The sequence below is a fragment of the Phascolarctos cinereus genome, unplaced genomic scaffold, assembly GCF_003287225.1.
Source record: "Phascolarctos cinereus isolate Bilbo 61053 unplaced genomic scaffold, phaCin_HiC Scaffold_2;HRSCAF=192, whole genome shotgun sequence".
NCBI lineage: Eukaryota > Metazoa > Chordata > Mammalia > Diprotodontia > Phascolarctidae > Phascolarctos > Phascolarctos cinereus.
The window spans coordinates 127,391,429-127,411,810 of NW_027555625.1; the positions used below are offsets into that span (position 1 = coordinate 127,391,429).

At 38.1% G+C, this 20,382-nt stretch overlaps 1 protein-coding gene across 1 annotated transcript in view; it reads left to right on the forward strand.

Moving 5' to 3' along the window:
- UNC5D (unc-5 netrin receptor D) overlaps positions 1–20,382 on the forward strand; it is a 366,754-nt gene that overhangs the window by 52,062 nt on the left and 294,310 nt on the right. Inside the window, 1 exon segment of the mRNA XM_078149141.1 lies at positions 9,594–9,697. Within this exon segment, the coding sequence (XP_078005267.1) occupies positions 9,594–9,697 (104 nt within the window).

A 20,382-nucleotide genomic window follows, 5' to 3' on the forward strand; every position in this document is an offset into this window, starting at 1 on the left:
CCCTATTTTTTGCAGTAAAACTTTCACAGTCTCTCTTAGTTCCAATACCTTCCTTCTGCTAATGATTTCCTATTTATCATGTATATAGCTTGTTCATATATGTGTGTTTATTTGTTGTCTTTTGTATTAGAATGTAAATTCCTTGAGGGCAGACACTGTCTTTTGCTTGTTTTTGTATCCTCAACACTTAACGCAGTGCCTAGCACACAATAAGTGCTTAATAAATGTTGATTTATTGAGCAATTAGTTTCTCTTTATCCTCTGTATCTGTATATATACATAGATATATCTTTATCTATCTAATATATATGTGTGTGGGTGGGTGGGTGGGTGTGTCTTTGTTGTCTCTCTCATTAGAATGTTAGCTCCTTGAGAGTAGGAATGGTCTTTTGCCTTTTTTTTTTGTATCCTCAACACTTAGCCTGGCACATAATAAATGTTTACTGATTGATTATTTCCTCTTTATCCTGTGTATATACATACATACACGTGTGTGTGTATATGTGGATGTATGTATGTATGTATTATGGATGTACGTATGTATGCATGCATATATGTGTTTGTTGTCTGTCCCATTAGATCGTGATCTCCTGGAGGGAAGGGACTGTCTTTTGATTTTTTTTTTTGTATCCCCAGCACTTAGCGCAGGGTCTGGGACAAAGTAGGCACTTAATACATGTTTATTGATCCATAATTAGTACTTTGTTGCTCCCTCAGTCTTTGCACTAGAGAAAGAAGGTGTTCCCTCTTTTCCCAGAATTCTTTTGCTAAATGAGGACATTGCCATGAATAATATCAAACATGAAACAATGGTTAATAAACAGTAATTTACATATAATTATATTTAGATATTTGGATATGTACATAGATGTACATGTATAGATACACATGTATGTATATATGCACATAAACACATGTATATATATATGTGGTTATATGTGTGTATGTATATATATATATATATATATATGAATAAAGAACATCTTAATAAAGGGCAGAGGTGTTAAAGGACAACCAGACAGATGCAATTCATAGTAAATGACCTTAAGCAATGCCATATGCTTCTGACTGTAGAAGCAGGAATGGCTTTTCCTGCTTAGTCTCTTCACCTTCTCATGGGAAGGACAGAGTTGCTCAGTTACCAGGGTACCATTCTTTATAACTCAGAGGCAAGCGGATGCACAGAGCTCTCAGTAATCATCTCTCTACAATGATCTCTACTTGGTAACTATCTCACCTAATGCTCAAACAGTGGGTATAATGGTAGTTCTGAATAGTAACCCTCCAAGTGTTTATAGGGTAAAGCAGAGCAGCACAAGTACTTGACTCTGGAAAGTCTTTGTGATGCCAAGACAGAGGATGAACTATGAACTTTCTAATTCTTGACCCAACTTCTCTTCTTCCCAGAATTTTCTGCAAACAGTCCTAGATACCCCACTTTCATGACCTCCGAGATGAGTGGACTGGGGTAAAATGCCCCCATCTCCAAGCATATGGCAGTGCCACTTCTGACACAGGGTCACAGACACAAAGTAAAAATGGTACCTGTCCTCAAGGAGCTTATATTCTATTGTCACAAAGGACAGAACTAAGACAAATAGATGACAATTACATAGGGAAATTTCAACTCAACATCACTTTCTAACACAAAGGGAAACTCAGTATTGGTTTCTATCACTTTCTAACAGCCAAAGCTACCAAAGAATGATCTGATTTTGCTTGAGGCAATGAGGTAGTCATCATTGGAACTTTTTCAAACAAAAGCAGGATTCACTGGGCACATGGCTATGTATACACACGTGTGTGTATGTGTTCACATATATATATGCATTGTATATACATACATGTATGTTGTATATGTAAGTGTGTATATATATACACATGCATATATGTACATATCTGACAGAAGCGTGGTTTAAATTTGTCTTTGACAGACTTTTGGTCCCTTTACAGTATAGGAGTCAGGGACTAAGGAAGCCAGAATTTTTAGTGGTCTCTTTTGGCAGTTGACACACCCATAAAGTCCTTTACTTAGCACATTGTTCCCTTTGCCTCACTGGCTTAGAAGGGGATCCAGGAGATGGTGAGAAATAGAAAGCTAACAGTGTTGCTTTAAAAAAAAAATGTATTTTATTTCTTCTTGCTGCTGTGTTGGCTTTTCCTTTTTAAGCTCTTCTATTTTTTTTTCTTCTTCCCTTTCCATCTTAAAGCATAGCCCTGAATCCTAATGAGACAACTAGTACTAAAAACCTAAGGTCATTTTTAGGTCATTCTTTTTATAAAATGCTTTGCAGGTTTCTTTTGCTCTGATTACCTGTAGAGAGCTTTCACAGTACAGAGGAAAACAGAAGGGGTTTCCCCAAGTTAACATTGTCTCAAAATCTCTGCCTTTGTTCATAACTGATTTCAGTATATTGTCACTCCCCACAATCATGTGAAAATTCCAGAAATGTGGTGACAAATTGATATGCACTCAATACCAGCTTGCCTCAATAATAGCCTTGTTATCAATCCAGAAGCTTTTGTCACTGTGTTATAGGAAGGAAAGCACAGAGGCCTTAAATAGCTCCATTCTGTAGGAAGCTTCCTCTGGCCTCCATGTGTTTGTGGACATTATGAACCATGGTGAATTATTGACTGCCTGGTTGAAGATGCCAGGAGAAGGAAGTATCGTGGATCAGTAGTCAAGACATTAAAGAAACGGTCAGGTGAAAACTAAAGCCTGAGATGATAAAAAATCATAATGTTCTCTTTCACTTTCCTTGTCTTTATTGGCTCACCCTGGCAAATGGCAATGGGATAATAATGATGCTCACATGGCTCTTATTATACTTTAAAGTTTATAATTTAATTTACTCACAAGAACTCAATGAGTTGTACATTGTAAGTATCATCATTTCCATTTTACAGATGAGAAAACTGACCCTTGGATAAATGAAGTAACTTAATCAAGGCTACATAGCTAATAATTATTAAAGCCAGGACTTAAACTCTGGAATTTTGGCCATGAGACTTGTGTTCTTCCCACTACTACATCATGCTGGAATAGCATGCTTAAGATTTGCAAAGCCCTTTCATTATATTTGTGGTCCTTCACTTATTTTCAGTTGTGTCTGATTCTTTGTGACCACAATTGGGATTTTTTGGGGCAAATATACTGGAATAGTTTGTCATTTCTTTCTCCAGCTCATTTTAAAGTTGAGAAAAGTGAGACGAACAGGGTTAAGTGACATGCTTAGGGTTACACAGAGTGGGTATGTGGGGACAGATTTTAACTCAGAAAGATGAATCTTCCTGACGCCAGGCCTGTCACTACCTTTATTTCAGGTGATTCTCACAACCACCCTGTGAGGCAGGTGGTATTATTATCACCATTTTACAGATGAGGAACCTGAGGCTGAGAAAGGAGAAGTTACTTGTGCAAGGTCAGATAGCTAGTAAGTATTCAATATAGGATTCTGAGGTCCTCCTTATACAAGTTAGTTCTCTATACCTTGTACCACCTAGGTGCCATGTTCCATACTACACACAATAGATATGTACTTGGCACCTTAAAGTTTGCAAACACGTATTTGTACACATATATGTACATGCATGTATATAGATACATGCTTTTATGTGTGTGTTCACTTATTTAGCCCTCCAAACCACTGTGCAAATTGGGTAATATCTGTATTTGTTGACCCAATTACATATGAGGATCATAAGCTTATAAAGATTGGCTGACTTTCCTATGATCAGTTTTATAACTAGTAAATGTCAGAGGTAGGAGTCCCCAGCTCATATCCTAACACTGAATCAACTGTGCCGTGCTGTCTCACTTATTTCAGAAATGACATCAAGTACTCATTGAAATGGGAAATGACTGCTACTTCTTGCATGGATCATACTTTCATTTGTGATGAGTTTGTTATTTATGCACCAAGAGCCTAAAAGAACAAAACAAAATAAAAATACAGAAAGAAAATGACCAGAACAATAATTCTTCACCAAGGAGCAGAGTATTTGCTTTGGGAGGATGGGTGGTAGTAAGGCAAGAAGTAGACAACCATATAGGGAAAGGGATGGAATCAGACTGTAAAATTTCAGACTGTTTTCCAATTTTTTTTTTTACTTTATAGAATGAATTACGCAGAAGAGGACAAGAGGTTCCTAAATAAATTGTCATGCATTGTTATGGTCTTTTTGGAGATGTTGTTTTGCTGAAATTTTGAGTACTTCAGTATATGGAAACTAATATTTAAAAAAAAACCACTTTTTTGGATAATTTATTACCTGGAAAATATTTCCATATACCTCTATACTTCAGAAGATATGTAATTTCACTGATGTGCATGATTCTTTCATTGACATAGATTGCAATTCTCCCTCCCCACTCCCACAACCACTCGCCTTAGCACACAGCTTCAGAAGTTACTGAGGTGAAAAATTAGTCACCTGCTGGTTAACTACCTTGATCTGAGCTTCTCCACATAAAGTTGCACAGGTCTTTAGATTATATCCCACTGCTGGGCCTGTATTTAAAACCTTCCTAGGATACAACCCTTAGCTTGGGTTATATAGATAGCCTTTGGGAATTCAGCCCTACCTCTGTGCACCAGAGAGACATAAGAGCAGGACTTAGTGAAGAAATCCAATACATACATGCAAACACATATACATACACAAGTGTGTATATATGTGTGTGTATTACACTAAATTAACAATTAGAAATGAAAACTAAAATGAAAAGAACTGTGAGCGTAATCTATAATAACCCTTTGCCCAATAGTCCAATGCCTCTTGAAAAATTCTTGAGAGGGAGGTGAGTCGATCATCTAGTCTTTATTTAAACACTTCCAGTTCCATGAAAACATCCCTTTCCATTTTTAGTCAGCTTAAAATCTCACAAATGTCCTTCCTCGTATGAAGAAAAACTCTACCTACCCTATAATTTTGATGCATTAATCATTTGACCAAAGGTCTTCTTTTCAAAATCTCATGAAATAAGGCTAATCTAATTTCCATATTAAAACCCTTCAGATATTTGAAGATGAAGATATTTTAATAAAAATAATAGCCAACATTTGTATAGCACTTTAAGGTTTGCAAAGTGGTATACATACATATATATGTATATGTGTATTGTGGTATACATATATACGAACTCATATGTGTGTATATGTATATATACACATATATGCATATGTGTATGTGTGTACAATATCATTTGATTCTCACAACTTGGCAAGGTAGCTATTATTTTCCAATTTTACAAATAAAAAAATAACTGAGACTGATAGGTGCTAAGTATCTGAGGTGGGATTCAAATGCAGGTATTCTTTACTCAAAATCTAACACTCTATTCAATCTGCCACCTAACTTTTCTCAATTTTTATTATGAATCTTTGCTTAATGCTGAATGTCCTCCATTTCTTCAATCAATGCTCATATGGAGAGAAATTTTGAGTCCCTTCCTTGGCACCTTTTTAGAGCATTGATAAGGCCAGTTATAGAGGCTGAAGATTATACATTTAGAACCAGAAGGGAATTTTGAATTCATTTTTTGTAGGCCAAATCTGACTTGGGCCATGATGTTGAAGATGGGAACAGAATGAGATAACTGGAGACCACTTATAATGAGAAACAAAAAGAAGTTCATTTAGCCATTGCACTGGAAACATTATTTGGCAGGGATACATCATTGTTGGAGTGCAGCTTCCTTGCCTCTGTGTCAGGTTTTGTTTTTAGTTTTCTTTTCTGTTTTTTACTAAGGATACCAGAAAACTATGTCAGTGATTCAAGCCTTGGGCCAGTGATGAGTCAAGGATTTTTCAGCATCTTTTAAGGAACAGCTAGCTTAGTGTACGTGGGCTATGGCCTTAGGTATTGCTGCAAACACATCATATAATCTAACTCCTTCATTGTACAAATGAAGAAAAGAGCCAAGAGGTTGTGCCCAAGGTCACACACATAGGAACAGAGCTGAAAACTGAACCTAGGCCATGTAATCCCAAATCCAGCATTTTCTATGTCACCCTGTTGTCTCAACATGGTTATTGTAGCTTAGCAATTCATTGTTGTTCACTCATTTCAGTTGTGTCCAAATCTTCATGACCCCATTTGGGTTTTCTCAGCAAAGATACTGGAGGGATTTGCCATTTCCTTCTTCAGCTCATTTGACAGATAGGGAAACTGAGGCCAAAAAAGGTTAAGTGACTTGCCTAGGGTCACATAGCTAGTAAATTTCTAAGGCCAGATTTGAACACATGAAGTTATGCATCTTCCCAACTCCAGGCATGGAACTCTATCTATAGTGCCAGCTAGCTTCCACTCGGCAATTCATTACAACTTGTAAATACTAACACCAATTTTATTGAAATAATTTCCTCTGTATTTTGAAGACTTCTACATATTACTTTAACATGATCTAATTTAGCTAATCTTCAAATCTCTTTTCATTAAGGGAAATGTAATTTTGTTGGTCTGTGAGGCAAAAATGAGATGGACAAATTCAACTGATGATTTCAATGCCAATGTGCTTCAACAACTCATAGGAACTTGTGTCATCTCCCTGCAGTCTTAACAAATGACTCTAACTTTGACTATAAAAAATGACTATAATTTTTCATTGGCTGATTTGGTTTGAATGAGTAAATTATTTTTATATCATTGCATTAACTCCCATAGCATTGAATGAGCTGATAACTCCCTGGTGTTGCTGAGCAGCAAAGGACTATTATTCTGAATTGAATTTTTATTGATTTTTTTTGTGCTACAATGATTTTTCTAACATAGTACCATGAAAGGAAAATGAACTAGGCCAAACAGCTTTAGAAAGAGGAGTCTGCTGCCCCATGTTCTGACCTGACATGGCCTCAAAGTTTCTACTTATTAGCCACTACTGATTTCTCCAAGTATTGATTATGTGATTTATATTTTATTGAAGTCCCTTGCTTTACCATGTCCTCAGCTGTAGGGGGTCCATTTTATTCCATCTTTTCCTCACTATGAAGAGCTACTCAAGGAAATCAGATGTGGGTGTAACAGGAGTGAGAAAGAGACAAAAAGAGAGGTTTTGACATTCTAAACAAAAAAAGCAGCTCTTCTCAATCCCTTATGGAGGTGGGCATTAAGGGGTCGTTGTTCCACTTTCCAATTATCTTGGATATTATTTGAAAGAGTTAGTATAAGGAATGGAGGACAAACCTTAGAGTCTGGAGGCCAAGGATAAGTCACTTATCTTCCCAAATGCCCTCAGGCATCTTTCTAAGATTGTAAGTTTCAGAAGAGTGGCTCTTCCAATTTATGATGCTAAGTTTCCTACGCTATTAGAATCATAAGTCTGGTACCTATTTCCTCTCCCTCCAAAAAAAAGAAATGGTTTTTTTAATGTTTTATAAAATTGAGTGTTATATAAATGAGGTTAATGAGAATGCATTCATGATAACTTTTACTATGTCTAGGAACACAATAGATAGTTGTAGGACTCCCTGAAGTTTTTGACAGGCCCTTTTTATTTAATTTTGTATAAGACATGGTAAGTTTGGAAGTTAGCATATGATAATTCAGATGAAATCTTTTTTTTTTCTTCCATGGCTTCCTATTTAGTTTGCTATGGTATGGGGAGTCCAAGTAAGACATCAAGTTTTGAAATAATCTAGCATTACGACTGGGCTCCGTTGCCTTACTCCAGGCTGAACGTATGGGAATGGTGATTCTAACCATTGGTTTCCTGTGTTGGGCCAAAAGTACTTCAATATTATCCAGAGTGACCATGTTAATAGTGTTGAATGAGATTTCCCTTGGGAGATGGAACAGTCAGTTCAAATAAATAACTTTCCATTAGCAGACTCTCTACCACCTCATGGATAAGAGCAACTATCACTTTCCAGTAGATCCTTGTTTGTCCCTTTCTGATGAATAACCCATTAGTGTAATCTAGAGCATGGCTTTTTTACTTCAGTAAGATACCCCCAGGGGAATAGCAGGTGAGAATTTCCACATCTGATGTGTGCAGAAAAAGCTGAGTATTTCGTACAAGTGCTCACTCACAGTCCCTATTATTACATCAGTCTCTGTGTGGCCTTCTGCTGCACTGCAAGCTGGTAACTGAATCATAAGTTTAAAGGACTGTGGCAATTTATAGATCCCTGAATAGCAGAATGCTGTTCTTTGGAATTCAAAAGAAAAGGGAGAAAATGAGAAGATGGATCTCATCACCTGTGTGCTAGTAATATCAGTCTTTTGGTGATCTTTTATATCACATGAACTAATGAATAACTTCATAAATATTGCTCTAAAAAAGGACATTGCTTACCCGTGTGAGAAAGAAACATGAAGAAGAAGAAAAAATCTGAAGGAGAACACATAGATTGCTGTACTGAAAAAAAAAATCCCCCTCTGAATTTTTGATTTGCTAAAATCGAGTTTAATGAATCTATAAAATTTATTTTTTTTAAAGTAACGTGTAAGGTCTCTGCTCCTTTCCAGGGATCTTCTGTCATGTTATTAAACAACGAAGAAACAAATTAATAAATCCACAGTTTTTAATTTGAAATACTCAGTTCAAGCAAAAAAATGCATCATTAGAGAGAAAGTAGGGAGAAAAAAAGTAACATATTTTACTTGGGAAAGCAATGTAAATAATCTTCCTGGACTTCAGTATTCCATATAGTTTGGTGACAGCTAGAATTGTAAATGTGCTATGAAATTAGCAAAATGTTCTTCTGGTCTCTCAATAGAAGAAAAGGCCAAAACCCCTTTCAAAATAATATAGTACATGATGACGTGGTAGCCACGCCAACAAGGCTTCTGAAGAAAAAGAGTGTGTATGTGTGTGTACTCTTTGCCAAAACAGGAGGACTCTGCTGGTTAGCAATCAGAGATTGGAAATCAAGAATCTCAGGTTTTGTTCCCAGAGCTGGCACTGACACTCTCTGAGACCAGCGGCAAGCCAATTAACCTCACCATGCTCCAGTCCTCCATGCGTCAAAGGCTAATGGCGCAACTTGTTTGTAAAGTGCCTTGAGCCCCAAGTGACCGGCACCACACCAGTGCAGAGCATTTCTTTTGGACTGGATGGCACTGTATTTTTTAATTGTATGTTTGGTTGGATAGGTTATAGATTTTTGTTGTTGTTTTTGTCATTGAATGCCTCCCCTTCTCCCTGGTTACAAATAAAAGGCTAATAGGTAATCTCACTCTATTACCATTTTCTAAAGCCTCTAGAGGCCTGAGAGAACAGCATAAATTACAGATTAATAATGTATTCTTTAGCTAATAATAATAATAAAATATATTAATTTTTTTCTAAAAACTTGTTGTAGTTGCGTATTTCCCATGGATTCATTACGACAAGTGTTATGTTATATGTTTTATAGATAATACTAGCATAAACTTATGGACCAATGAAATCTTAGTTTTTCTTTGCCAGTGGCTTTTTTTTTTTTAATTCTCATGAAAAGTTGAAGGAGCTGGAAAGAGGGAGGCAGGGATTAAAAACTAACTCATAATATTTGAAGCAATTCTGTATTTTGTTTTATTGTATTTTGAGCAAATGTATACAAGGTTGACTTCTGAGATATCTGACCAGTTTGCTGGACTCTTTGCAGATTTACGGAAAAATTTCGAGCAAGATCCCCAGGGAAGGGAGGTGCCTATTGAAGGGATGATTGTCCTGCATTGTCGCCCACCAGAGGGTGTCCCTGCTGCAGAGGTAAGATGCATCTTGGACTTGACTCATGTCTTCAGATCTGCCTGAGCCCAGTGGGTGAGATCAGTTGATTAATTACAGGTGTATGTGTCATGGGGAACTAAATATTCTAGATACTGAATAAATACTCAGATATGAGAAATAAGAAAAATTAGAAAAAGAATGTTTGCCTTTAATGTGTCATACCTATTGCCTCGCCACAAAATCCTACACTTGAAGAGTCTGAGTATTGGTTCTATAACTTTGCTTTCAGGATCTAACTAGCTAAGTAACTTCAAAAGAAGGAGGCATTACTGTCTTTTTTTTCAGTTCATACAAGCTGTCGGTTTACAATCATTATCTAAAAGGTATCAAGGATAGGAAAAATCATATAAGAAGACTGGCTTATTTGTGTCCATAAAGGAGCTGGAGAAGCCATTTCTGATTTCCATGGTGGTATTATGTTACCATCTAACTAACCTGCTTCCTTTCCTATGGAGCAGAGAATTTGAAATGCAGTGTTATTGAAGGCAATGACATTTCTTAAATGTTCTTATATGAGGCAGCTAGATGGCTCAGTGGATAGTGTGCTAGTCCTGGCATCCAGAAGTTCTGAGTTCAAATTTGACCTCAGATACTTACTAGCTGTGTGACCCTGGCCATGTCATCTAACTTCTTCTAGCCTCAGTTTCCCCAGCTTTTATATGTATCTTAAGTAACACATACATCCCAAGACTGTCATGAAGATCAAATGAGGTATTTTAAAGCACTTTGCAAACCTTAAAGCACTATACAAATACTCATTGTTGTTGTTGTTGTTTCTATGATGATGATGATCCTCCATTACACTGCAGGGATATAATCAGTGCTAATAATATAATACTGGGACCTTGGCCAAGTCATTCAACTGTCTGATTGTCATTTTTCTTATCTGAAACACGGTAATATTAATACTTGCACTACCACCTTCAACGAGTAGTCATTTAAGCCAGATGAGAGAATTATATAAAGTTCTCAGTGGTTTAGCATAAATGGCTGTGTGTAAGTTAACATACAGTTGGGTAATTATTACCATAGTGACGCTTTAGATCTTTAAATCAACAGTTCAGAGGTTACTGTGGTATAGGGAATGCTATGATTATCCAAAGAGTAAGAGATTGGTTATAGTTACCTAGCAGAGTTGCAATTGGTTTTAGTATGTAGGTCCAAGTATAGTGTTATCCAGACAAGTTATATTCCTTTAATATTGTAAGCGAAGAAGTTGTCTACAAGACTGTTATTTAATTCTAAATAAACAGAGAGAAAAGATTAGTAGCAAACAGAAGCTGTTCATTGCTCTCTGCTTGTATTGCTGTGGTATCTTGCAATTGAAAGGGCAAAGGAAGAAAATGAGGAAGTTGCAAAAGGAGAAAACATATATATGCATATTTAAACTGAGAGCCTGCTGGGGCAGACATCATCTAAAGCCCAGGGAACTCATAGAAATGAAGCAAATGGGAAATAAATGAAATTGAACGTTATATGTATGTGATATGAAATTTAAAACAAATGGAGGAAGGCTTATTCCATATTTTTTTAAAGAAATACAGTTGCAAATGACTAATCTTTGCCCTTGATCTTATATGAATATGGCATTCCTTCCTAGGTTAGTTGAAAACCAGTAGTGTGTTGGATGGAGAAGTACATATACACCTTTCTTTTATGATGGGTATAGGAGAAGCACCCAATTTAGTAGAGAGAGCACTAGACATGGAGTTTCTGGAACATGGGGAAGCTAGGTAGCACAGAGAATCGAGCAGAAGGCCTACAGGTAAGAAGAACCGAGTTCTAATTTGGTCTCAGACACTTACTAGCCTTGTAACTCTGGACAAGTCATTTAATCTATGCTTGTCTCTGCTTCTTCAACTGTCAAAATAAGGATAATAATAGCATCTGCCTCACAGGATTGTTTTGAAGATCTAGCAAGATATTTGTAAAGCTCTTAACACAGGACGTTACACACAGTAAACATATAATGAATGTTTGTACCCTTCCCTTCAAAGGTACCCCAGTTCTGCTTCTGGCAAGTCAAGTCAACATTGTGGGTTTCAATTACCTAATCTGCAAAGTAAAGAGGTTGATCAATAGGCAGCATTTATTAAGGGTGGGAAATCTGTGGCCTCTAGGCCACTTGTGCTCCTCTAGGTCCTCAAGTGTGTCCCTTTGGCTGAATCCAAACTTTCTGTGAAGTCAAAGGGTCTCACTCGAGGACCTAGAGGGCTATATGTGGCCTCAAGTTCACAGGTTCCACACCCCTGATAGTGCTTTAAGGGTTAAGGTACAAAGCACCATACATATTATCTCATCTTGTCCTCACAACAACTCTTAGAGGTAGATACTCTCAAGGCTCCCATTTCACAGATGAGAAAGCAGGTTGACCAAGCTTAACTTTCTTGGCCAGCATCACAAAGCCAGAAAGTGCCTGAGTCAGAGTTTGAACTCAGGACTTACTGACTCGAAGTCTAATATTCTAATGACTAAACCACCTACCTGTTATACTTGCTTACTGGTGTCTCTTGCAGCTACAAATCTCATGATGCTATGTGATTCTGAAATACTATACTGTAGATTAGCTGCCATATTATTCCCTACTATTCATCTCTATAATCTACAATCTTAAATAGAGCCATAATGTTATCAACATGAATACTTCTTCCCACAATTCTCTTCAATTTGACAGACCTTAATAAAATGCCTATTATGCGGAAGGCACTGAGATTACAAAGGTCAGACAAAGCAGTTCCTCCCCAAAGAAGCTTACATTCTGCTGGGGGGAGGTGGAGATATATACAAAAAGCATCATGGGAAATCAGAGAAGGCTTCATGTTGAAATCTTTACCTGATCTCTTGAGGGAAACTAACGATTCAAGGAAAAATAGATGATGAAAGGTGACATTCTAAGCATAGAAAAGAAAGACATTGAATCGGAGGAGGGAAAACCGAATTTGGGGAATAGCATGTAGGCCAATTCGCCTGCCCTATAAAGTTATTGAAGGAGAGTAATATGAAATTGGGCTTAAAAGATAGATGGGAGTGAGATTGTGGAGGGCCTTAAATGCCAAGATAAGGAGTTTGTCTTTTATCCTCACTGCACTAGAGAGTCATTGAAGGATTTTGAGCAAAGATATGACATGGTTAGCCATGTTAAATAAATCTTAAATATACAATTCAGATGAGGAGTATGATGAGTCCAAAAGTAAATATTAGAAAAAGAAACAACGGATCAATAGGAAAATAATTTTAGCTTACTACATGATAGGCTGTGTTCTAGGAGCAGGGTATACAAAGACACAAAGGAAACATGACCTGCCCTCAGATGCCATGTAATTTACTGAGGGAATATAGTATAAACCCCAATAAGTTCGCATAAAACATCATCACAATAAATGAGGAGTAATTACTTGAGGGGGCATTATCTAAAAATGTAGATAGATAGAAGTATATAGATATAAAGATATATCTGTGTGTATGTGTATACAAACTTTGTATAGGGAGAAGTGGCACCTCAACTGAGTATTGAAAGGTGCTAGGGATTATAAAAAAAAGTAGAGGTAGAATTCTAGATATGAGCAAAAGCATTGGAGAATGAAGATGAAATGACTAAAAATGGCCAGTTTGTTTGGAATACGTAATGTATGAAGGAAAGTCATGAAAAATCATGTCAAAACAATCAGTAGGACGCATATTATTCAGTGTAATCCCCATCCCAAAGCCCATTAATATGAGAATTTCTCCTTATTGGTTATATTAGGGGCAGGGAAGAATTGGTGAGACACCATAGCGCTCTAGCCTTCACCGGTCCCTGCTTCAGGACTTTCATGGTCAGTCTCACTTTGAGACTTTTTGGTGATAGGGCTTAGGAATTATACCAGAGTGCTGTACTTCATTATTTTAGCAGTCTGTACTTTTAATTTATTTATTTTTAGTTTTCAACATTCACTTCCACAAGATTTTGAGTGCCCAATTTTTTCCTCATTTTGGCCCTCCTCCCCCTGCAAGATGGTGTGCATTCTGAATACCCCTTCTGCTAATCTGCCCTCCCTTCTATTACCCCGCCCCTTTCTCTTATCCCATTCCTCCCTATTTCCCTATAATGGTAAGATAGATTTCCATACCCAATTGAGTGTGTATGATATTCCGTCCTTAAGCCAAATCTGATGAGAATAAGATTCACTCATTCCTTCTCACCTTCCCCCACTTCCCTTCCACTGTAAAAGCTTTTTCTTCTCCATTTTATATGAGATTAATTACCACATTCTACCTCTCGCTTTCTCCTTCTCCCAGTATAATCCTCTCTCATGCCTTATTTTATTTTTAAGTGTCACCCCTTCATTTCCAACTCATCCTGTGCCCTCCATGTATGTATGTATCTATCTATACATATACATATGTATACATATATGCATATACATATATGTATACATATATACCTATACCTGTACATATATACACACACATATACACATACATATACACATACACATACATATACATATGTATACATATGTATATATGTGTGTGTGTGTATATATATATATATATACATATACATATACATATACATATATATATATATATACATATACTATATATTATATATATATATATATACTTCCCATCCAACTACCCTAATACTGACAAAGGCATCATGACTTACAAATGTCATCTTTCCATGAAGGATTGTAAAAAGTTCAACTTTAATAAGTCCCTTATGATTTCTCTTTCCTGTTTACCTTTTCATGCTTCTCTTGAGTCTTGTCTTTGAAAGTCAAATCTTCTATTCAGCTCTGGTTTTTTCATCAAGAATACTTGAAAGTCCTCTATTTCACTGAATATCCTTTTTTTTTTTTCTGAATGATTATACTCAGTTTTGCTGGGTAGGTGATTTTTGATTGTAATCCTATCTCCTTTGACCTTGGGAATATTATGTTCTAAGCCTTCCAGTCCCTTAATGTAGAAGCTGCTAAATCTTGTGTTATCCTGATTGTGTTTCCACAATATTTGAATTGTTTCATTCTGGCTGCTAGCAATATTTTCACATTAACCTGGGAACTCTGGAATTTGGCTATAATATTGCTAGGACTTTTCCTTTGGGGATCTCTTTCAGGAGGTGATCGGTGGATTCTTTCCATTTCTATTTTACCCTCTGGTTCTAGAATGTTCGGACAGTTTTCCTTGATAATTTCTTGAAAGATGAGGTCTAGTCTCTTTTTATTTTGTATTGGCTTTCAGATCATCCAATAATTTTTAAATTGGGCCTATTTTCCTGGTCAGTTGTTTTTTTTCCAATGAGATATTTCACATTGTCTTCTATTTTTTCATTCTTTTGGTTTTGCTTTATAATTTCTTGACTTTTTATGAAGTCATTAGCTTCCATTTGCTCCATTCTAATTTTTAAGGAAGTATTTTCTTCAGTGAGCTTTTGGACTTCCTTTCCCATTTGGCCAATTCTGTTTTTTAAGGTGTTCTTCTCCTCCTTGGCTTTTTGGACCTCTTTTGCCATTTGGGTTAGGCTATTTTTAAGGTGTTATTTTATTCAGTATTCTTTGGTTCTCATTAACAAGCTGTCGACTTGGCTTTCATGATTTTCTTGCATCATTCTCATTTTTCTTCCCAGTTTTTCTTTTACTTCTCTTACTTGCCTCTCAATCCTTTTTGAGCTCTTCCATGGCCTGGGACCCATTCATATTCCAATTCATTTTTTTTTCTTGAAGGCTTTAGATGTAGGAACTTCGACTTTGCTGTCTTCTGCTGGTTGTATGTTTTGATCTTCTTTGTCACCAAAGTAAGAGTCTATGGTCTGACATTTTTTGATCTCTTTGTTCATGATCCAAGCCAATTAAGTTTTAGACTCTTTGTTAATGTTGGGGTCTTCTTCCAGTGTGGAGGATGTACTATTCCAAGCTTCAGGGGCTTTGCACAGCTGTTTTCAGAGACTTCAAGGGACCTGTGATTTTTTAGTTCTTCCAAGGTGGCATGATCAAGGGTAAGGTGGTTTCTCCTTTCCTGGCCTCTGCTCTGGTGTATGAGTGACCACAAGCACTCTTTTCTGCCTTGAAACTGTGAGGAGGGTTTTTCTCCATTGCCACTACAAGCTCTACCATCCCAGCACTCCTCCTCGCCTCAGGATCACCAACCAGAACTGTGACCCAGATCCAAGCACAGCAAAGCAAGAGAATCCTTCCTTAGCACCAGCAAAGAGAACCCTACAATCCCCCTCTGATCAGCCACTCAATTTCTACTCTGTCTAAGGGCCAAGAGCTCTGAAAAGAGTTGCCAGTCCGGGGCTGCAGCAGGATGGGGGCAGACCAAGCTCCTTTCTCATCATGGTCTGATAGATTTTTCCTACTGACCTTCTAAGTTGTCTTTGGCATTCATGGGTTGAGAAGTCTGGAAACTGCCACAGCTCCCCTTGATTCAATCATCCAAGGCATCCTCCGGGCTTGCTGAGACCTGTTTTTTGCCTACAAGGCCCATGCTGAACTATACTCCTCTCTTGGCCTGGCACAATAACCTTTCCAATCAACTATCCAGCTTGTCTTGGGCTGAAATTTGTTTCACTCTGTCTTTTTGTGGGCTCTGCTGCTCTAGAATCTGTTTAGAGCCATTTTTTACAGGTATTTAGAGGGGCTTGGGGGAGAGCTCAAGCACGCCATTGCTTTTACTTCATCATCTTGGCTCGGCCCCCACACCACAGTCTCTACTTTTGCACTTTGTAATCTAGCCAAGGGGCAACTAGGTGGCACATTGGATGGACAGCTGGCCCTGGAATCAAGAGTACCTGAGTTCAAATAAAGCATTAGAACCTTCCAGCTGTGTGACCCTGGGCAAGTCACTTAATCCTGTTTGCCTCAGTTTCCTCATCTGTAAAGTGACTTGGAGTATTTTTGCCAAGAAAACCCCAAATGGGGTCATGGAGAGTCAGACACTACTGAAACAACAACAACAATAACAAAAAGTCTAGTCAAATTGACTTTCTTTCTATTCCTCACACATGACATGTCTCTAAGCCTTTGCAATGGTTGTCCCAGAATGTCCTGCAATGCATTCTCTTCTTACCTTCTCCTCATAGAGTCTCTACCTTCTACATGAAGCCTTTCCTGATCCACTCATCCAAAATGATAGTTACATCCCTCCTAAACTATCTTGTATTTTACTACTTTGTATATGTTTGTGTTTATTCACTTTATATGTATGCTGAATGTATGCTTCAATATGCTCGTCTCTACCCTTGGAATAAAAGTTCATTGTGAGTAAGAAGTGTTCCATTCTTTACACTGATATCCTCAGCTCCTTGAGCAGGACCTGGAATGTAGTGCTTAACAAGCGCTTGTTTATCGATCCTGAAGGCAAGTGGAAGCCACTCACTGAAGTTTCTTCTGGTATATGCATACTTGTGTGTGTGTGTGTTTGAGAGAGAGACAGAGACAGAGAAAGAGACAGACAGAGACAGAGAGAGAGAGAGAGACAGACAGAGAGAGAGAGACAGAGAGAGAAATGGTCACCCTTATGTTTTCAGGTTGGCAGCTGTGGGACAGATGAATCAGGATGGGAAGAGACTGGAAGCAAGTAGCAGATCAGTCAAAAGACTATTACAATATTCTGGGCCAGAGCCAATGAAGGGCTGAACTAGCATTTTATAATTGTGTGAGTTAAAAGAAGGGGACAGAAGGAAGAGGTATTGTAGGGGTTAGAGCTGTAAGACAAAATGAGTTGATAGTGGAAGAGAAAAGAGGGAAGTAGATATGCTTCATTATCTCTTAGCAATGGTATTGGTTAATCAGTGTGTGCTCCTCTCAGGTGGCTTACAGTCTCACGGGGGAAGGATAAATAAACAACCAAACAACACATGAGAGAGTAAGTGAAATAAGTTCAAAAGAGGCAAAGCAATGTGAGAAATTTCAGGAGGAAGGAACCATTTTTATCTTGAATAGAAGTAAGAAGTCATTGAGAATGGAATCTGAGATGGGCTTTGATAGAAGGAAAAGATGAGAGGAATTCTGTCTGGGCATAAGGGATGGCATGAACAAAGGTTCATAGAAGAAATGGAAGAGGGCAGAAAAATTACAAGAAATAAATAAGGGACAGAGAAATGCCCAGGCTGGATTATAGAATACAAGAAAGAGTAGCATGAGGTGAGGTTGGACAAGCAATTTGGCACCACACTATGGAGGGCTTTGAATGCCAAGTTCAAGAATCACCACTCTAAACCTCCCACTGGTCACTGATAGTTGATTCCTCAATAGTACAATAGTATTGCCTTAAGAGTCAGGCATTCTCTCTCCATAGAAATAGAGCTTTCAACCATTATTTCCAACTAGCAAAGTCCATTGTGTTGGAAGGCCAGCCAAAATGATTTCTATTGCACACAATTAATAAACACATCTATAGGGAGAATCTATTGGGAGGATAGGCAGCCAAATCTCCAAGCCAATACTGAAGCAACAATTAAAAGGAGAGTTCCAACTCTGCTAAGCCAGAGCCAAGAGAGACTCAGTTATATTTAAATCAAAAATTCACCACAGCAGGGGATTATCAGATGTTCAGCTCAGAATGTTGGATGTTTTCTCTGGAAGCTTAGCTGATACAACCAAGTGGATTTGGGTTGGAAAGTAATGTTATCTATGCAGCTGCTAGGCTAAGACAGCATGTATCTAATCCTGTACAGCAATGGCACTGCTGAGACATACACCTTCCAAACTCCACAACCTTCTACTAGAACAGGTCTGCTAATGTCCTTTACCCAGGGGAGATGTTCAGATGTTTCAGGGCATCACAGGATGAGAAGGGTGGCTGAGCTTACCTAGAAATGCCTCCATCAAAGTTGTGTGTGTGTGTGTGTGTGTGTGTGTGTGAGTGAGAGTGTATGTGTGTGAACTTACGTGGAAGGGGAAAGGCAAGGGAAGAAGAAGAAGAAAAGAAAACTGAAGAAGTAAAGCAAAATTGCACCATCCCACCTGGTTGTATTTGTGTGGTACCTAGGGCAGGTGCTTGCTCTGCATGTCTCTTCACTAACCTGCAAAGCCAAGATGGATACATTCCGGGAGATGAGTGGGTGATGCATGGATCCCCCACAGTTTTACTGCACTTTCATACTACCCACAGTTAAGTAAAAGCAACAAGCATGATTCAAAGTGTTGTTTTCTAAGCAAGCTGATAGGATGTAAGGCAATTAGAATCTTGAAATTGCATCAGGGTTTTGAAAGAATAGGTTTGTTCATCTCTGTTTGGAGGGAGGGGGGAGTCCCAACTGACAAAGGCAGCCCACATTTGCTGCTAAATGAATCAGGATAGTATGGTGTGTTTCAAAGCAACATTAAAACGAGTGCTGTCTCAGCAGGATTGGGAATGCTTGATTCATGCTGGTGTAACATTACTGCTGAATTACAGTACTGCAGTTCCTTATTTGTAGGCCTCCCAGACTGTTTTTACTTCTGCGTAATTCAGGATATAAAGACTGTTTATTGCCGCTAAACTGTGTGTGGAGACACAGGACAGAAAAATAGCTTCTTTGCCTTCATTAAGTTTATCCAGAAATTGCCCTTTTCTACTACATTTAATAAAAATATAGTGCACAGAACAAGGGAGGTTATCATCCCATTGTCCTTAGCCCTGATCAGAGTACATCTGGGCTATCGTTTTCTATTCCAGACACTGCATTTTAGGAAGGCGCATTAATAAACTGGAGTGTATCTAGAGGAAAGCTACCAGAATGACAAAGAGAAGAGGACCATACTACCTGAACCTCAGTTGGAGGGATTGGTACTGTTGTAGCCTAAAGGAAACACTACTTATAGTAAGGACCTAAATGCAGCATTGAAATATTTAACAAGCTAGAGAGTATGGGGCAGCTAGGTGGCGCAGTGGATAGAGCACCTGGCCTGGAATCCAGAGGACCTGAGTTCAAATCTGGTCTCAAACCAGACACTTGACACTTATTAGCTGTGTGACTTTGGGCAAGGCATTTAACCCCAATTGCTTCACCAAAACAAACAAACAAACAACAACAACAAGCTACAGAGTGAATGTGGGATTAGGCTTGTTTTGTTTTGCCCCATGGGCAATGTCAAGAGAACTGGGTAGAAACTGTGGAGAGTTAGAGTATGAGTTCATATAAGAGAAAACTCCCTAATGATATGAGTTATCTGAGAGTAAATAAACTGCCTTTGGTGGCAATGAATTCTGTCTAACTTGGGGGTCCTCAACCCCAGAAAAGTTCACCTAAGGCTGTAATCCCATCAACTGGCCTTTCATTGTGGCTATGCCCAATCTCTCAATTCTGTTACTCTTAACTAGCCTAGCCTTCTGTTGTTTTACCTCCCCTACAGCCACTTCCCACCCGTAATCGTAACTAGGCTCCATTCTCCCTCGGCCACATGGTCCAGGTCCTGGCATTCTATTACCTCACAGTACCCTCAGACTACTTGGCCACTCCTAGATCCCTCCCATAATCTTTCTGTATATAAGGTTCATCTTGTCTCCATTAAGATGCTCAGATTCTTAAAATCTAGTCACTGCTCAGATTCTTATAATCTAGCCAATAGCTTACTTACTTCAGGCTCCTTAAGAGTCTGCCCAATATGATGGATGTTCTAATAAATATTGTCTTTGGCTGGAAGAAAAAGGAAAGAAAGAAAGAACTTGGGGTCCCCAGCCAGAGATTAGATGGC